At 64.4% G+C, this 12,886-nt stretch overlaps 2 protein-coding genes across 4 annotated transcripts; both read right to left on the reverse strand.

Annotated features, from left to right (window-relative positions):
* Positions 1-281: 281 nt before the first annotated feature.
* On the reverse strand, positions 282-8,423 carry RGS19 (regulator of G protein signaling 19). 3 transcript variants are annotated; one of them, XM_045980245.1, is made up of 6 exons: positions 8,308-8,423; positions 6,070-6,199; positions 3,264-3,385; positions 1,453-1,527; positions 1,134-1,368; positions 282-1,043 (listed from the first exon to the last, which is right to left on the reverse strand). In XM_045980245.1, the coding sequence occupies exons 1-6, from the start codon at positions 8,412-8,414 to the stop codon at positions 852-854; spliced, it is 861 nt and encodes a 286-aa protein (XP_045836201.1). In that variant the 5' UTR covers positions 8,415-8,423; the 3' UTR covers positions 282-851. The 3 variants fall into 3 exon arrangements, with proteins under 3 accessions (XP_045836201.1, XP_045836200.1, XP_045836202.1); XM_045980244.1 differs by lacking the exon at positions 8,308-8,423 and adding an exon at positions 6,655-6,874; XM_045980246.1 differs by lacking the exon at positions 8,308-8,423 and adding an exon at positions 3,547-3,640 and having other exon boundaries at positions 6,070-6,532.
* A 1,511-nt stretch (positions 8,424-9,934) lies between these two features.
* On the reverse strand, positions 9,935-11,405 carry LKAAEAR1 (LKAAEAR motif containing 1). The gene is made up of 3 exons (XM_045980282.1): positions 10,625-11,405; positions 10,291-10,413; positions 9,935-10,214 (listed from the first exon to the last, which is right to left on the reverse strand). The coding sequence occupies exons 1-3, from the start codon at positions 11,006-11,008 to the stop codon at positions 10,155-10,157; spliced, it is 567 nt and encodes a 188-aa protein (XP_045836238.1). The 5' UTR covers positions 11,009-11,405; the 3' UTR covers positions 9,935-10,154.
* Positions 11,406-12,886: the final 1,481 nt, after the last annotated feature.

Below are 12,886 nucleotides of genomic sequence, written 5' to 3' on the forward strand. Positions count from 1 at the left end.
TCGCTGCGCCGCCCGGAAATTCAGGCGACGGGCGGCGAGCGTGTGTGCCTCCTGGAGGCTGCCCCGTCCGTGCCCCGCCCTAGCCTTGGCCCCCCCTCATGGGCCCGTGGGTGAGCGCAGCGGCCCACCGGGGCCAGGTGTCCTCTACTCCCTGCACTGGGTCTGGGACAATCCATCACTCTTGACTCTCCCCCAGTGTGAGAAGAAAGGAGAGAACATTTGCTTTAAAAATTTCTTCAATAATAAGATCCTGTTTTGGATGAAGAAGGAATGGAGATAAATATGAAAACATCTTTTCCTTTTTTTGATAAAATACAGTAAAGACATGTTTCCAGGCTTACACTTAATGAAAATATAAAAAAGAAACTGGCTCCTGTTGCCTTGAGCCTAGTTCTGAGGTTCTGGGTCTGATCTGGGCGCAGACAGCTCGAGTCAGAGGGTCTCCTCACGTCACAACTGGACGACACAGAGGCTCTGCTTCCCGTCAGAGGCATTTTGCAAGGTCCCCGGCTGCCGGGGAGGAGGCCACCCCCCATCAAGCCACTGGGCCTGTGAGCACTCCTGGGAGGGTCCCTCTCCCCGAGCAGAAGCCCCCGCAGGAGCACTGGGCCGCCAGCAGGGAGCCGGTTGGGGAGGGGCTGCTCGGTCCCAGAGGCCCTCCCACCTGCCTCTCAGCAGGACCTCAGGGTACCATGTCCCTTGGGTAGAGAGGGGGCTCCAGTCTGGGACTGCCCCCAGGGGTGCTGGGCCCCCGAGGGCCTGCCGGACACCTGCTGGCGCAGGTTTGTGCAGGTAACCGAGTCCTTTCCTGCCAGAGGGGTCCCGAGTCTGTGCCGCCGCGGGTGAGCAGCCTAGGCCTCGCTGGAGGACTGGGAGCTCCCCCGGAGCAGCAGGGCGCGGTAGGCGGGGGAGCTGAGGAAGCGGGGGTAGGAGTCCCGGTGCATGAGCGTGTAGATCTGCAGCTGCGCGTCATCGAACGTGTGCGCCGACGGCTCCTGCATCTTCTTGTTGATGCCTTCCCGCACGCGCGAGTCCAGGCTCACCTGCGGGAGGGGATGCCGGCGTCAGGGGCCCTGCAGGGGTCCCCGCCCCAGCCCCCCCAAGCCCCGCCCTGGGTCCCCACGGCGGCGCACCTCTTTGGGGGACAGAATGGACACGTAGTCCTCATAGATGAGCCTGGCCTTCTCGTCCACCACGTGCTGGTTGGCCTCAGCCTTGAGCTCCTCACAGGCCAGCCAGAAGAGCATGTTCTCCTCGCTGTACTCCGTGCGCAGAAACTCCCGGAACACGCTCCGTCCCGCCGGGCTGTGCATCAGCTTGTCGAACGACTGCGCCCAGCTCTGCACCTCCTCGGGGCTCGGCGCGGCGCTGTGGGCATTCCCCGCCAGGCCAGGTCAGGCCTGCACCCCCCGCCACCCAGACTCACGCACGCACGCGGTCGGCCACACCTACCATGCCTCGCAGCCGGGGAGAGGCCGCAGCTTGTTCTCCCGGGAGGCCCGCCACGCTCGCCGCCGCTCCTCAGCCCTGCCCGCAGAGAGAGAGGTGGCTCTGGCCTCCGCGGTACACCTGCGCTGGGTGCGCGCACGCACGCACACACCCACCCACGGCACAGACACGCGCGCGCACCCACCCACCCACGCTCAGACGCGCGCGCGCACCCATACAGCGAGCGCGCACCCACACGCACGGCAGACACGCGCGCACCCACCCACGGCACAGACAGCGCGCACCCACACGCACCCTCACCCACACACGCGCGCGCACACAAGGCACGGGGGCGCCCAGCTTCTGCGTGAAGCCCTGCGGGAGGGCCGCTCTGCAGTTGCTCCTGGCCCACCCGCGGGGGAAGGGCTGAGCCTTCAAGCACCCGCGTCGTCACTCGGGGGTGTGTGTGCGTAACAGTACCCATGTATATACATAGCAGGGAGACGCCCTGAAACTACATTGTGTTTATTTATTTACTTAGTTAAGAAAAAAGATTTTATTAATTTATTTGAGGGAGAGAGAGCACCAGCAGGGGGGAGGAGCCCCAAGAGAGGGAGAAGCAGACTCCCCGCTGAGCAGGAAGACCAACGTGGGGCTCAAACCCAGGACCCCGGGATCGTGTCCTGAGCCTGAGGCAGATGCTTCTCCAACGGAGCCCCCCCAGGCACCCCAAAACTACATCGTGTTTAAAGTGTCCCTAAAGTAACAGCGTCTTTCTCTCATTAAGATACAAGTTTTCCTTAAGTTTTCAAGACATGGCATCAGGGCTGGCTTCCACAGCCACGCCTCCAGCCAGACCTCCCTCCACGTCTAACAGACATCTCAAACCCAAACAGCCAGCCCCCGTTCCTCTCTTACCCTGCCTGCTAAACCCCAAACTCTCCCTCGGTCCCACAGGCAAAGTCAGTGCGTCCTAATTTTTCGTGGCCACCCCTCTCCCATCTCACGCCTGAATTGCTCACTGGTCAGCTGATACCCCTTTGAGGGACACATGGGGGGGGCTCCGTCGGTGGTCTGCCTTCGGCTCAGGCTGTGATCCCGGGGTCCTGGGCTGGAGCCCCACAGCAGGCTCCCGGCTCAGTGGGGGTTCTGCTTCTCCCTCTGCCTCCCCCCACTTGTGCCCATGCTCTCTCTCTCTCTCTGTCTCAAATAAATAAATAAAATCTTAAAAAAAAAGATCCCCCTTTAAGTCCCCATAGCACTGTCCATTCAACCCCCAGGAGCTGGAAGCCTGAATAGGGCTAGGCCTCTGTCAATTGAAAACTCCCAACAGCATCTCTGCTGGCCTACAGAACCCCCTTACCACCTGGGGGCCCCACCCCCACCCTCTGGCAGGCTGCTCTGGAAGCTCATCCCCGTCGTCCCCAGGCCAGGTCCCTGCTCACTGTCCCTCCCCGTAACATTGTGTAGGACAGGCTTCTGTCTCGTCCCTCTGTGGGACCCCAGGGCCAGCTGAGGCTGTGTCCCAGCGGCGTCTGCAAGTGCTGAGTAAATGGACAGATGTGGTGCACCTGGTGGGCTGGCCAGTGCCTGCACACGGGCACACCCTCAGACCCTTTACACCTGAAAAGCCACACACGCAGAGGGGTCTGGGCACTGGCCACTGGTCAGCAGGGCCCAGGGGCCCTGGGATAAGAGCTGTGGGGGGCACAGGCCTCCTGCCTTCAGGGGATGCCTCAGAGGCCACCTGAGGGTTTGGGGACAGGCCCTACAGCCCCACATCTGCACAGCTCGCCCCCCCGGCCCTGCCCCCCCACTCCCCAGACCCCACGTACCGGGAACAGCCGCAACAGCAGCACCAGCACAAGCAGCAGGGGTTGCGGCTGGGGGCAGCCGGGGGGGCTGCGTCATGGCTGGACATCGAGGGGGGCTGGTCTGCCTCCTGCGGCCCGACGTGCTGGTGACACGGAGGCTTCCTCAGCTCCAGGCCGAGCCGCGGCCCACACACCTTCTCCCCGACTCCCCTGGGTGGGCAACCCCCGCCTCCCGCCTCCCAGCTCTCCCCCCCCCCGCCCCGTTCCCACAAGGGGGGCAGAGGCAGGGGAGGAGGTGGTGCACCTGCTTCTCAGTCTCATGTGGGGCGGGCATGGGTGGGGGGCGGTGGCCCGGCTCCGTGGTGCTGGCTCCGGGACCCTCCCCACAGCCTGGGGGTCTGGGAAGAGAGTGGAGGTTCTCACTGAGAACCGGGGGCCGTAGCCTCTACTCGTGCCCTGGAAGGGGTCCCGAGAGTCTCTCCCTCCTTCCCAGACCCCGGGGGCCTGCTGCCCTGCCCCCCACTCCGTTCAGGCTCCTATTCCGCCCAGGCCGACACCAGCGCCGTGAGCCGGGACAGAGCTGGTGAGGAGGGGGCCCCAGGCAAGATCTCCACAGGAGGTTCCGGGACACCCCCATCTGCTCCGTCCCTGGGAAGCCGGAAGTCTGGGTTCCTCTTTCTTGGTTTCCGGCTCCTGGCCCCTCCCAGGGGGACTGGGGGCCCCACGGGTCTGGGGCTATCAGGTTAATGCACGGGGGTGGTGGCCGGACATCTGGACCCTCCCCAGCTCCCTCCATTCTGGGTTTTCTGCAGCGGGGGGAGGGTCGCCCCCGCCGGGAGTGCCTGTCTGCAGGTCTCTAGGCCTGCAGCATGGAGAGGAGTGGGCCAGGACTTTCCCAGGGTGGGAAACGCAGCAGGGCGCGGGGGAGGAGGGCCATGAACCCCCTAGCCGTGAGCCCATGGCTTCTGTCCTCTGGGTCCTGGGCCCTGCCTCCAGGACCCAACCCCCAGCTGGTACTGACCACACCCAGGGGTTCCCAGCCTCCCTTCCCCCCACCCCACCAGGCTGTGGAAACCAATGCGACCTTCGGTGCCAGTGGTGGAGGGGCGTGGGGGGTAGCAAGGGGTTGGGGTGTCCTGCTCCCTGAGTCAGACATGTGGGGTTGCTGGAGGAGGCGAGGGTCAGCATCCTTTTCAGTACCTGTACCCACGTTTCAGGGTAGAGGCACGCAGGGGACCCTGGGCCCTGGAGTCCCAAGACAGGGTGAGGAGCTTGACCCTCCCACCACCATCCCCTCATGAGGCCAACCACAGATCCCGGAGTCCCCACCGCGGGGAGGGGGTCAATCAGTGCCCTGGGGGCAGTTCTGAATGCTTTCCCAGCACGGCCCCTGCCTGCGCCCACCTTGGCCTAAGTGAGGACACACAGGGCCCAGGGGCTCCCCTGCACGGCTGATAAGGCCCTTCCTGAGCCACCCGGTCCTGCCCTCACCCCCATCTTGGCGCCTGGAGGCTCATGACTTGCTCTCACTTTATTTTCTCACGTCATTGCCATCCTCCCTGCTGTCCCCACCCCTCTGCTTGTGGACTTTCAATCCCCATTTGCGCCATGTTGGCTTCTTGGGGTCTCCCAGGGTAGGAGGGAAGGAGGAGCTCTAGGACAGGCACCATGGCAGAAGCAGGCTGGGCAGGTCTTGGAGCAGGGACGCCGGGACGGCATGTACACCAGAGCACCCCTGCCTCCAGGACCTGGGCACGCAGAGTCCCTGCCCTGACCCAAAGCTAGGGGTCAAGTGTAGGGTTCCCTGGGGCTGAGGCCCCTGACCAGCTACCTGACTTCCCCTGAGATCCTGGGGGAGGGGACCCTCAAACTGGGTCCCAGAGACTCTGGGCAAGCAGATGGGGGAGCAGCAGCTGAGAGCCTGCCTCTCCCTCAGGGGTCGCGCTTCTGGGGAAAGGAAGGGGTGTGGCAACCTCTGGTCTAGGCGGAAAACTGCTCTTCCTCCTCTGCACCCCCCCCCACGGTGAGTGGGGGCAGGGTCTGTCCCCTCCCCCCCCCCGCACCCCAAGACTCAGCTCTGAGTTAGAGGAGGGGCCCTGTCTGGGAGTGCAGATCCAGGGGGGCCCTGGGGCTGGAGGCTGCATTTGGGGTCCGTGTCTTCTGTCCCTCTTGCAGGCCTGGACTGGCTCCCTGTGCCCTTCTCAGGCTGGCTGGGGTTCTCTGGACGCCCGCTCTCTCCTGAGGGGCGACAGGGTCTGAACTGGGGTTTCTGTCCCCCATCCTGGCATTTGGGAGGTGATGCATTCCCCTTTCCCAGCCCCTTGGGGGCTCTGGTCCCCAAGTCTGGGATGGGAGAGGCTGGACAGGCAGCGAGCCTGGCCCCTGGGGACAGAGGTTCCCTTGGGAGCAGCAGCTACTCTGCTCCGCAGAAGGAAAAAGAACGTCCCTGAGCCCGCCCAGTCCAAAAAAAGAAGAAGAAAATGTGACAATCCCAGAAAAAAATGCCATAACCTTTGGGCGGAGGGCTGACAGAGGGGATCCTTTCTTTGATTCTGAGGGTACTCAGTACCCTTGAGGTCTGCTGCCCCCCCATTTGATTGGTGGGGGGAGCCCCAGCCTGACTCCTCCAAGGCAGGCCAGGTCTTTCTAACCCTGGTGACCCTTGCCCCCCCCTTCTGCAGTGGTGGGGGCAACCTACTTCTCTCTTCCTCCTGCTGCTGGCAAGGTTTGGCCTGGTAGAGCTTGTCTCCTTCTTCAGGGGCCCCTTCCTCTAACCTCTGACGCCCCCACCCCTGTCTCAAGGAACTCGCCATGGCGCCCCACTCACCATCGACCCAAAGGCGAGGTGGGGGCGGGATGTGCCAGGTTCCCTCTGGGCCCCACCCTGGCTGCCGAAGGGGCGTGCACCGCAGCAGCAGGGACTCGACTCGGACGGCAGGACGTACTCCTGCGGCGTTCTGGAGGGAGGCCGGCGCCGGGAGCCCCCGATCAGCAGGGGTCGGGGGCGCAGCGCCTCCCCTGCGCCTTGCAGGGTGAGTGGCTGCCAGATCCAAGGGGATGGGGGTGGGGGCGGACAGGGTGTCCCGCCTCGGCCCCTCCCCACCAGGCTGGGGGGGGCGGGAGACGCGGAAACGGGGGTTCTTCCGGCCCCCCCTTGAGCAATCACTTCCCCAGGTTCTGAGCTGCAGAAAAAGGGGAACCGGGTTGCAGCACCCCCTCCCCCACGCGCGGGGGACTGGCTCCAGTCTCGCCGCGGCCCAGGGTCCACGTGGACCCCGCGGCTGGAGTCCTTGGGGTGCGGATCCCGGCGCCAGCTCCCGCGGCTCCCGCCCCGTACGGCCCCCGGGCCCGGGGCCCGGAGGGGCAGGGCCGCCGTCCTCGGCGCCGCGCGCGCGCGCGCGCGCGCACTCACCGGCCGCGCTCCCGAGCCGCTCGCGCCGCCGCCGCTGGCCCGCGCGCCCCGAGGTCCGGCTGGATCGTCGGGGAGGGGGCGCAGGGTGCAGTGCGCAGGCGCCTCGGCCGCACTTCCCCAAAGCGCGGGGCCGGGACTTCCTCGCGCGGGGAGGCGCCCGGCCCGCCCTGCCAGGCGCGCCCCGCCCCGCGCTCGGCGGGCCTCATGCCCCACCCGCCCCCTCCCCAGCACCCGGCAGGTCCGGCGGGGCGCCCAGGTCCCCACCATCGCCCAGGGTAGCCCGTGGAGATGGGGGCTATAACGGGGCCTCTGGCGCCAGGACGGCCTGAGCCGGCACCGGATAGACGGGGGTGGCCGGGTCCCCCACTCTGTTCAGGGGGCCAGTCCGGCTTTGCCATTCTTGTGGGTGTTCACGAGACTCTGGTCCAGTGTCTGACCCCAAGAGCCCTCAAGTCTCGGGGGTCCCTCCAGGCCCAGCCCTAAGCGTCTCTGCGACTGTGGACTCGCGCCTGTAAGGTGGGGTTAAGCGTACGCCGGCTGCTCGAGGGACTTCCCCAGGAAAGGGGGTCTGATGCCGAGGTGCCGGCGGGTGCAGGGGGTGTGGGTTCTTACATCTGGAGTCACCGAATGTTCCTGTCTGTGGGGCAGGCTGAGTCTCTTCCGAAGCCTCCAGTTGCCCCACGATGCCTTAAAGTTTAAAGCCACGCCCTCCCTGTTTTGCCACGATGCCTGTCCCTTCCCCTTGGCTGACCCTCCTGATACTTTATGACCCATTACAGCTGTCAGTTAGCTTTCTTATCCCAGCATGCTTTGGGCCAGTGTCACCCTGGTGGCGACCCTGCCCTGGAAACATCTGCAGAGGGTCTGTGCCCCCGGCCTCGCACCACGAGCATGTCCTGGCCCTTAGCAGGCCCGCCGCCCGGTGGGCTCCTGATGCCTGAGGCCGGCTCACAGAATGCCTTCCAGTTGCACAAGTCGATATGCCCGCGTTTCTCAGAACTCTTCAAGGTGACCAGGGAAGTGGTGATTTTACATGGGCTCCTCATTCATTCAGCAATTATCTGGGTGTTCCCTGTGCGCCCGACTTGGGCCCCAGCAGCGAGTGAGACCGACCTGCCCTGGCGCAGACAAGAAACAGACTGGCAGACTGGGTTAGGGGTCAGGAGGGCTAAGGAGGACCTCGGAGCAGAGGGAGGCAGGCATCACTCAGCAAAGGAGAGCATTGGAGAACGGCCAGGCAGGGGCCTTGGGAGAGGGGAGGCCAAGCTGGAGGAGAGTGTGGGACAAGGTCAGAGAGGTGAGGGGGCCCTGCAGGCTGATGGGCCTCCTGGGGCTGTGTGCCCCGGGGGCCTTGGCCGGCATGACCACAAGACTCTCTGGCTGCCGGGCCAACAGCAAGGCCAGAGCAGAGACTGGAAGTCTGTCCAGCCGGCGGGCAGCTGCTTCTTGTTTAGCCTTGGTCACCATCCTGAGAGATGGGTCCCAAAGAGCCAGGACACAGCTGTGCCCGTCGAACAGCCAGGCTGCGTCCCGAGAAGTGTGAGGCCAGCTGACCATGGGGGCAGCTCAGCACCCCCCGAGGCCCACTCATGCTGTTCCCTACTCCCCTGTCCTCTCAGCCCTCCATACACCGCACCTTCTGTGGCCACTCACCCATGTCCTCGGGCCACTTGGGCCTGCACTCCATTCCCCTCACCCCAGCTATCCTGGTGGTCCTGCGTCTTCTCCGGTGAGTCTGTCTCTGCCCAGGGCATACCCATCTTCCACGGCTGGGAGCCCGGACGGGCTGGCAGGGAGTTGCTGGAGGTTGTGTAGCAGGTGCGGTGGCTGTGGGATTCAACACCAGGACCCTCTGTGCAGGGCATGAGCATGATCACAGCCCCAGGAATCCAGCCAATCTGGCAGTCCCCAGGATGCTGGGCTCTGCCTGTAGGCTTCGCTCTCCCATCGCAGAAGCCTCTTCTGGGCCCCAGAGAAATGTCCTCAGCCACCTGCCCTGGCCTCCTCTGCAGACCTAGGGCCCCCCTCCCTGGTGTGGGGCTCAAAGGGCCCGCCTGCCATGTGTCAGCTCAGTGCCCGGTACAGAGCTGCCCTCGGCCACCCTCTGGCTGGTCTTCTCCGCGGGACTCTGTGTGGTCGCCCGAGGCAGAGGGACCACACCCTTGTGGAGCCCTCACTGTGCTCACTCACGGCCCAGGTGAGACCCTCAAGATCTCGATTTTAAAGATAAAGAAATGGGGACTCAGAGAAGTGATGGAATGAGATCTGCATTTACCAAACAGATAACACGGTCCTAGGTGGTCAGTACCTGCGCAAGAGACAGAGTGCTGGGGTCCTGGAGAGTCAGGGCTGGCCGTTATCCTATGCGTGACAGAGAGAATGCCTCCCTCTCCCTGGTGATTCGTTTTCAGCCCCTGCTCTGCCCTGTTCCTCCCTCCCCAGCTCTGCTCAAACACGCCCTCCCCTCACCACGGCCGCACTGCACGGCTCTCCCCTTCGTCCCAGACCTGCCGCAGACTCTACACATGGCTCTGGGTGCGGACGAGGCCAAGGGCGGCGACAGCACGGAAAAGGTGAAGGGTCGGGTACAGGGGGAGAAGGGCTTCCTGGGGCCACTCAGCAGGCCTCCCTGGCCCCCCGGGGGGGTTTGTCTCAGTCCTTTCAGCCCCCACTGCAGCAGCCATCTAAGCGCTAGGAGGGAAGAAAGGGGAGACATGGCCAAGTTCTAGGCTCAAAAATTGTGTGACAGTGAGAAGAGTAAGTTCTCTACAGGAAAATCTGTCTACGAAGTAAGTACTTGGAGCGGCCACAGGAGGAGGCTTGTCAGAACGGGACATGGGTGGTTTCCTTCCCGCATGTGTGCGTCTATGCGTAAGGGGCACAGGGCAGAGCTGGGAAGGTCGTTCCAGATGAAAAGGTGATTTTCTGTCTGGAGAAGGAGGGGCCTCCCTGAGTGGGTCTCCCCCACCATGGTCCCCTGGAGTACCCCTGGGGCACAGCTGGCTCCAAATGCCACCTTAGGCTTGTGCAGTCCCTCGTCCTGCCCAGAATGTCACCCTCCTCTCCGACCCCTGAAGGAATACCCTACAATGTGGGGTCCCGCTTGGGCCCCCCCTTTCTCCCTGAGCTCGCCCTTCACTGCTGGGGCTGGGACAGTGGTTGGCCCAATTCTTACTCCTGTTCCCTCAGACTGGGGGCCCTCCGAGACCCGCAGGGCACCAGGTTGCCTGATGGGGGCAGCGCGGGATTTGAGGGATTACCAGCGGCCTCTGTTGTCTGAACCTGCCCTTCCTTCTACCTTGTTGGACCGCCCTCCCCGCCTCCCACGTCCGCGCCACGTATCCAGATGTCTGTGACATCGGATGCCGGAGGCTGCATCCACACTGTCCCCTTCCCTCGCGGGGACCCTGGAGAGAGGCAGCGTGACGACCAGGGGACGCTTGGACAATGAGAACTTTATGTGGGACGGTGGGGCGCGTCGGCACCCCGTGGGGTCCCAGTCAACGTGGGAAGACGCTGCCATCAACTTTCTCCTCCAGGATGGTCTCCACGCGCCTCCTCTGCGGGTGAAACGGGCTGGGGCCAGGCGTGCGGAGAGGAGGGCGGGGAATCCCCCCTTCCCGGGCCTCTGCGTACCTCTCGACGGTCCAGCGGGTCGGGGATCCGCGTGGGCTTCAGCTGCGGCGGCAGGAACAGCTCCAGCCGGACGGCGGCGCGCGCGGACTTCTGCTGCAGGACGAGGAGCGCGATCTCCTCCGCCTGCGGGTCGGGGCGGGGTCGGGGGGTCGGGGGTGTTTCCGAGTCTACGCCTCCCTTTGCTTTGCTCCGCCCGCCCCCTCCTGCGGGGCGCCCGGGCCGGCCCCTCCCGCCCTTTGACCCCCGCTCGCGGACCAGGCCGAGTCTCCCCGCCCCGCCCGCACCCCAACCTTCCCGCCCGCGCGCCCCTTCCTTCCGGGGCCCCGGGCCTCACTCGCATGCGGATGTAGCGCAGCCGCAGGGCCCGGATCCGTCCTCGGGCCTCGGCTGCCTTGAGGACGCCGAGGAGCAGGTCCTGGCGCACCGCGGGCAGCTCGAGGGACCGCGTCCAGGCGCGCAGGTCGGGCATGCGGTGCCCCAGCTCCACGGAGTCGCGGGGGAAGATGGAGGCGGCCGCGCCCACGTCCTCCAGCAGGTCCCCGAAGAGCATGTGACGACGACGCTCCGGGGGGCGCATGGCCCCCAGCCCCTCCAGCGACAGGGCCCAACCCGGCTTGGGGGGCTCCGCCGCCGGCGGCCCCTTGGCTCGCTCCTCACGGGACCCCTTTCCCGCTCGCTCCCGCGGGCCCCCGCGCCCGGCCTCCTTCCGCGCCTGCATCCTGGGCCCTGCCGAGGGGAGAGTGAGTCCCACTGGGCACCTGCCGGCCCCTCTGGCCTGGCCCCTCTCTATTCCCCGCAGCTGGCTTGAGGTTGCGCACCTCCAGCCTCTGCGCCTTTTCCCTTTCTTTAAGATTTATTTATTTGAGAGCGCGCGGGTGCGCGCACGGGGAGCAAGAGGCAGAGGGAGAGAGACTCTCAAGCAGATTCCCGCGCTGAGCTGGGAGCCCCACGCCCATCCACTCACGACCTCAGCAGAAATCGAGAGTCGGTTGCTGGACCCACGGTGCCCCAGACTCTGCACCTTTGGGCAAGCCTAGCACACGTCCTATTTATCCTTGCAGTCAGCCAGAAATTTCTGATTCACTTAATTTCAGAAAATTCCCTTTCTGCCCACGGGCTGCTTCTCTGTCCACTGAGAAAATGCTGAGACCCCTGAGTTGACCTCCAGCCCTACACAGGAGTGGAGGCCAGTTTAGGACTGATGTGAGTGAGGCTCGGTGGACCCTTCCCCACAATTCTGGGACCCCTGATGTACCCCAGGGCCCCCCCCATGTCTGTGGTTGCCAGTCCGTCAGCGCACCCCCAGACACCGGAACCGAGGGCTGCTGTAGTCTAGGGGCTGGAGATGGGGGTGGGCAGAGGAGATGTGTGTGCGAGGGTTTGTATGTTCTTGTGTGGGTCCATCCGTGCGTCTGTGAAGGTCCTGCATGTGTTCCAGGGGCGCTGAAAGCAGGATGGTCAGCAGGCTTGCTGCCCAAGGCGGGGTGGGGTGTGGGGATAATGGGGGACCCCATCCTCCTAGCCTGTCCCTGCTGGGTCTGGATGCAGGGAGGGAGAGCGGAGCCCAGGGTGCTGATAGACCAGGTAGGTCCCACACGCGGGAGAGGGAAATTCCCCAGGCTCAGCCCTGCAGGGCTCCTTTCCAGCCCAGAGCACCTCAGGCCCCAGTCCCTGGGCCACATCCTGGCCCACTGTGGCGTGGCGTCTGCTGGCGGCCAGCTCCTTCCCCCACCCCATTCTTACCCACCCCTGGATCCCCTTCTGTACACCCCATACTTTCCACTTTCTAGGGTCTGAGCCTCCAACTGAGCCCTGACTCCCTGGGGCTTGTTGACACCGTTGCCTGGCAACCAGGAATCCCACCCCTTCCGCCCTCTGTGTGGGGGAGGGGGAGCGGGGATGGGGGACTGGGAGCCGGGCTGTCCCTGGGGAGGGAAGGGCATGAGCCGAGTGGGGGTCCAGGTCCTCGGAGGGTGCCTCCTTTCCAGGGGCCAAATGTTTTCGTCTGTGCAGGGCCTCTTCCTGGCTGGAGGAAGTGACTGTCCGCTTTCGCAGCCCCCGTGCCCTTTCTTGGCATCCCGGGGAGCCCCAAACGCACTCTTCGGGGGTCTTTGGGGCCAGCTTCCTGGCTGGAGAGGTCTTGGGGGGCTAGTTTTGGGGGCAGAGGGCATCGCTTATGAGACCTTCCTGTCTGATAGGTTTTTCCTGACGCATGAGCCAAAAGGGTTCCTACAGCCGCTACTGTTCACAGGAAAGGGATACTGGGGCAGAGCTCAGGACCCCTCACCTCTTCCAGGGCAAGTTTGGGGTCTCGGGGGTCCTGCAAGTTCCCAGAGCCAGGTTTTGCTGAACCCAGAATTTCTGGGTCCTGGGTGCTGGGACCTAGATTTCTGTGGTCTGTTTGCATATTTGTTAAGGCCGTACTGTCCCACAGCCAGTTCACTTATCAGGTATTAATTCTGTAACTCACCCGTGCACTCGTCAGTGTGTTCTAGAATTTGTGGTGCTGCAGGTCGCACCATAATCTGCTGGTGCGTGGGGGACCTCCAGGGCACCCTCATAACGGTCTCCTTCGTTCATGGATGTGTGTCAGGCA

This window comes from Meles meles, chromosome 16, assembly GCF_922984935.1.
Source record: "Meles meles chromosome 16, mMelMel3.1 paternal haplotype, whole genome shotgun sequence".
NCBI lineage: Eukaryota > Metazoa > Chordata > Mammalia > Carnivora > Mustelidae > Meles > Meles meles.

Excerpts from the sequence above, each read along its gene's own strand:
- RGS19 (XM_045980244.1), bottom strand. The coding sequence starts at position 6,860 with ATGAGGCCCGCCGAGCGCGGGGCGGGGCGCGCCTGGCAGGGCGGGCCG. Across the intron at positions 1,369-1,452 it reads CTCCCCGGCTGCGAGGCATG|CGCCGCGCCGAGCCCCGAGG; the intron begins GTAGGTGTGGCC and ends GAATGCCCACAG. Across the intron at positions 1,044-1,133 it reads CCATTCTGTCCCCCAAAGAG|GTGAGCCTGGACTCGCGCGT; the intron begins GTGCGCCGCCGT and ends CCCCTCCCGCAG.
- LKAAEAR1 (XM_045980282.1), bottom strand. The coding sequence starts at position 11,008 with ATGCAGGCGCGGAAGGAGGCCGGGCGCGGGGGCCCGCGGGAGCGAGCG. Across the intron at positions 10,414-10,624 it reads TGCGCTACATCCGCATGCGA|GCGGAGGAGATCGCGCTCCT; the intron begins GTGAGGCCCGGG and ends CCCGACCCGCAG. Across the intron at positions 10,215-10,290 it reads ACCCGCTGGACCGTCGAGAG|AGGAGGCGCGTGGAGACCAT; the intron begins GTACGCAGAGGC and ends TTTCACCCGCAG.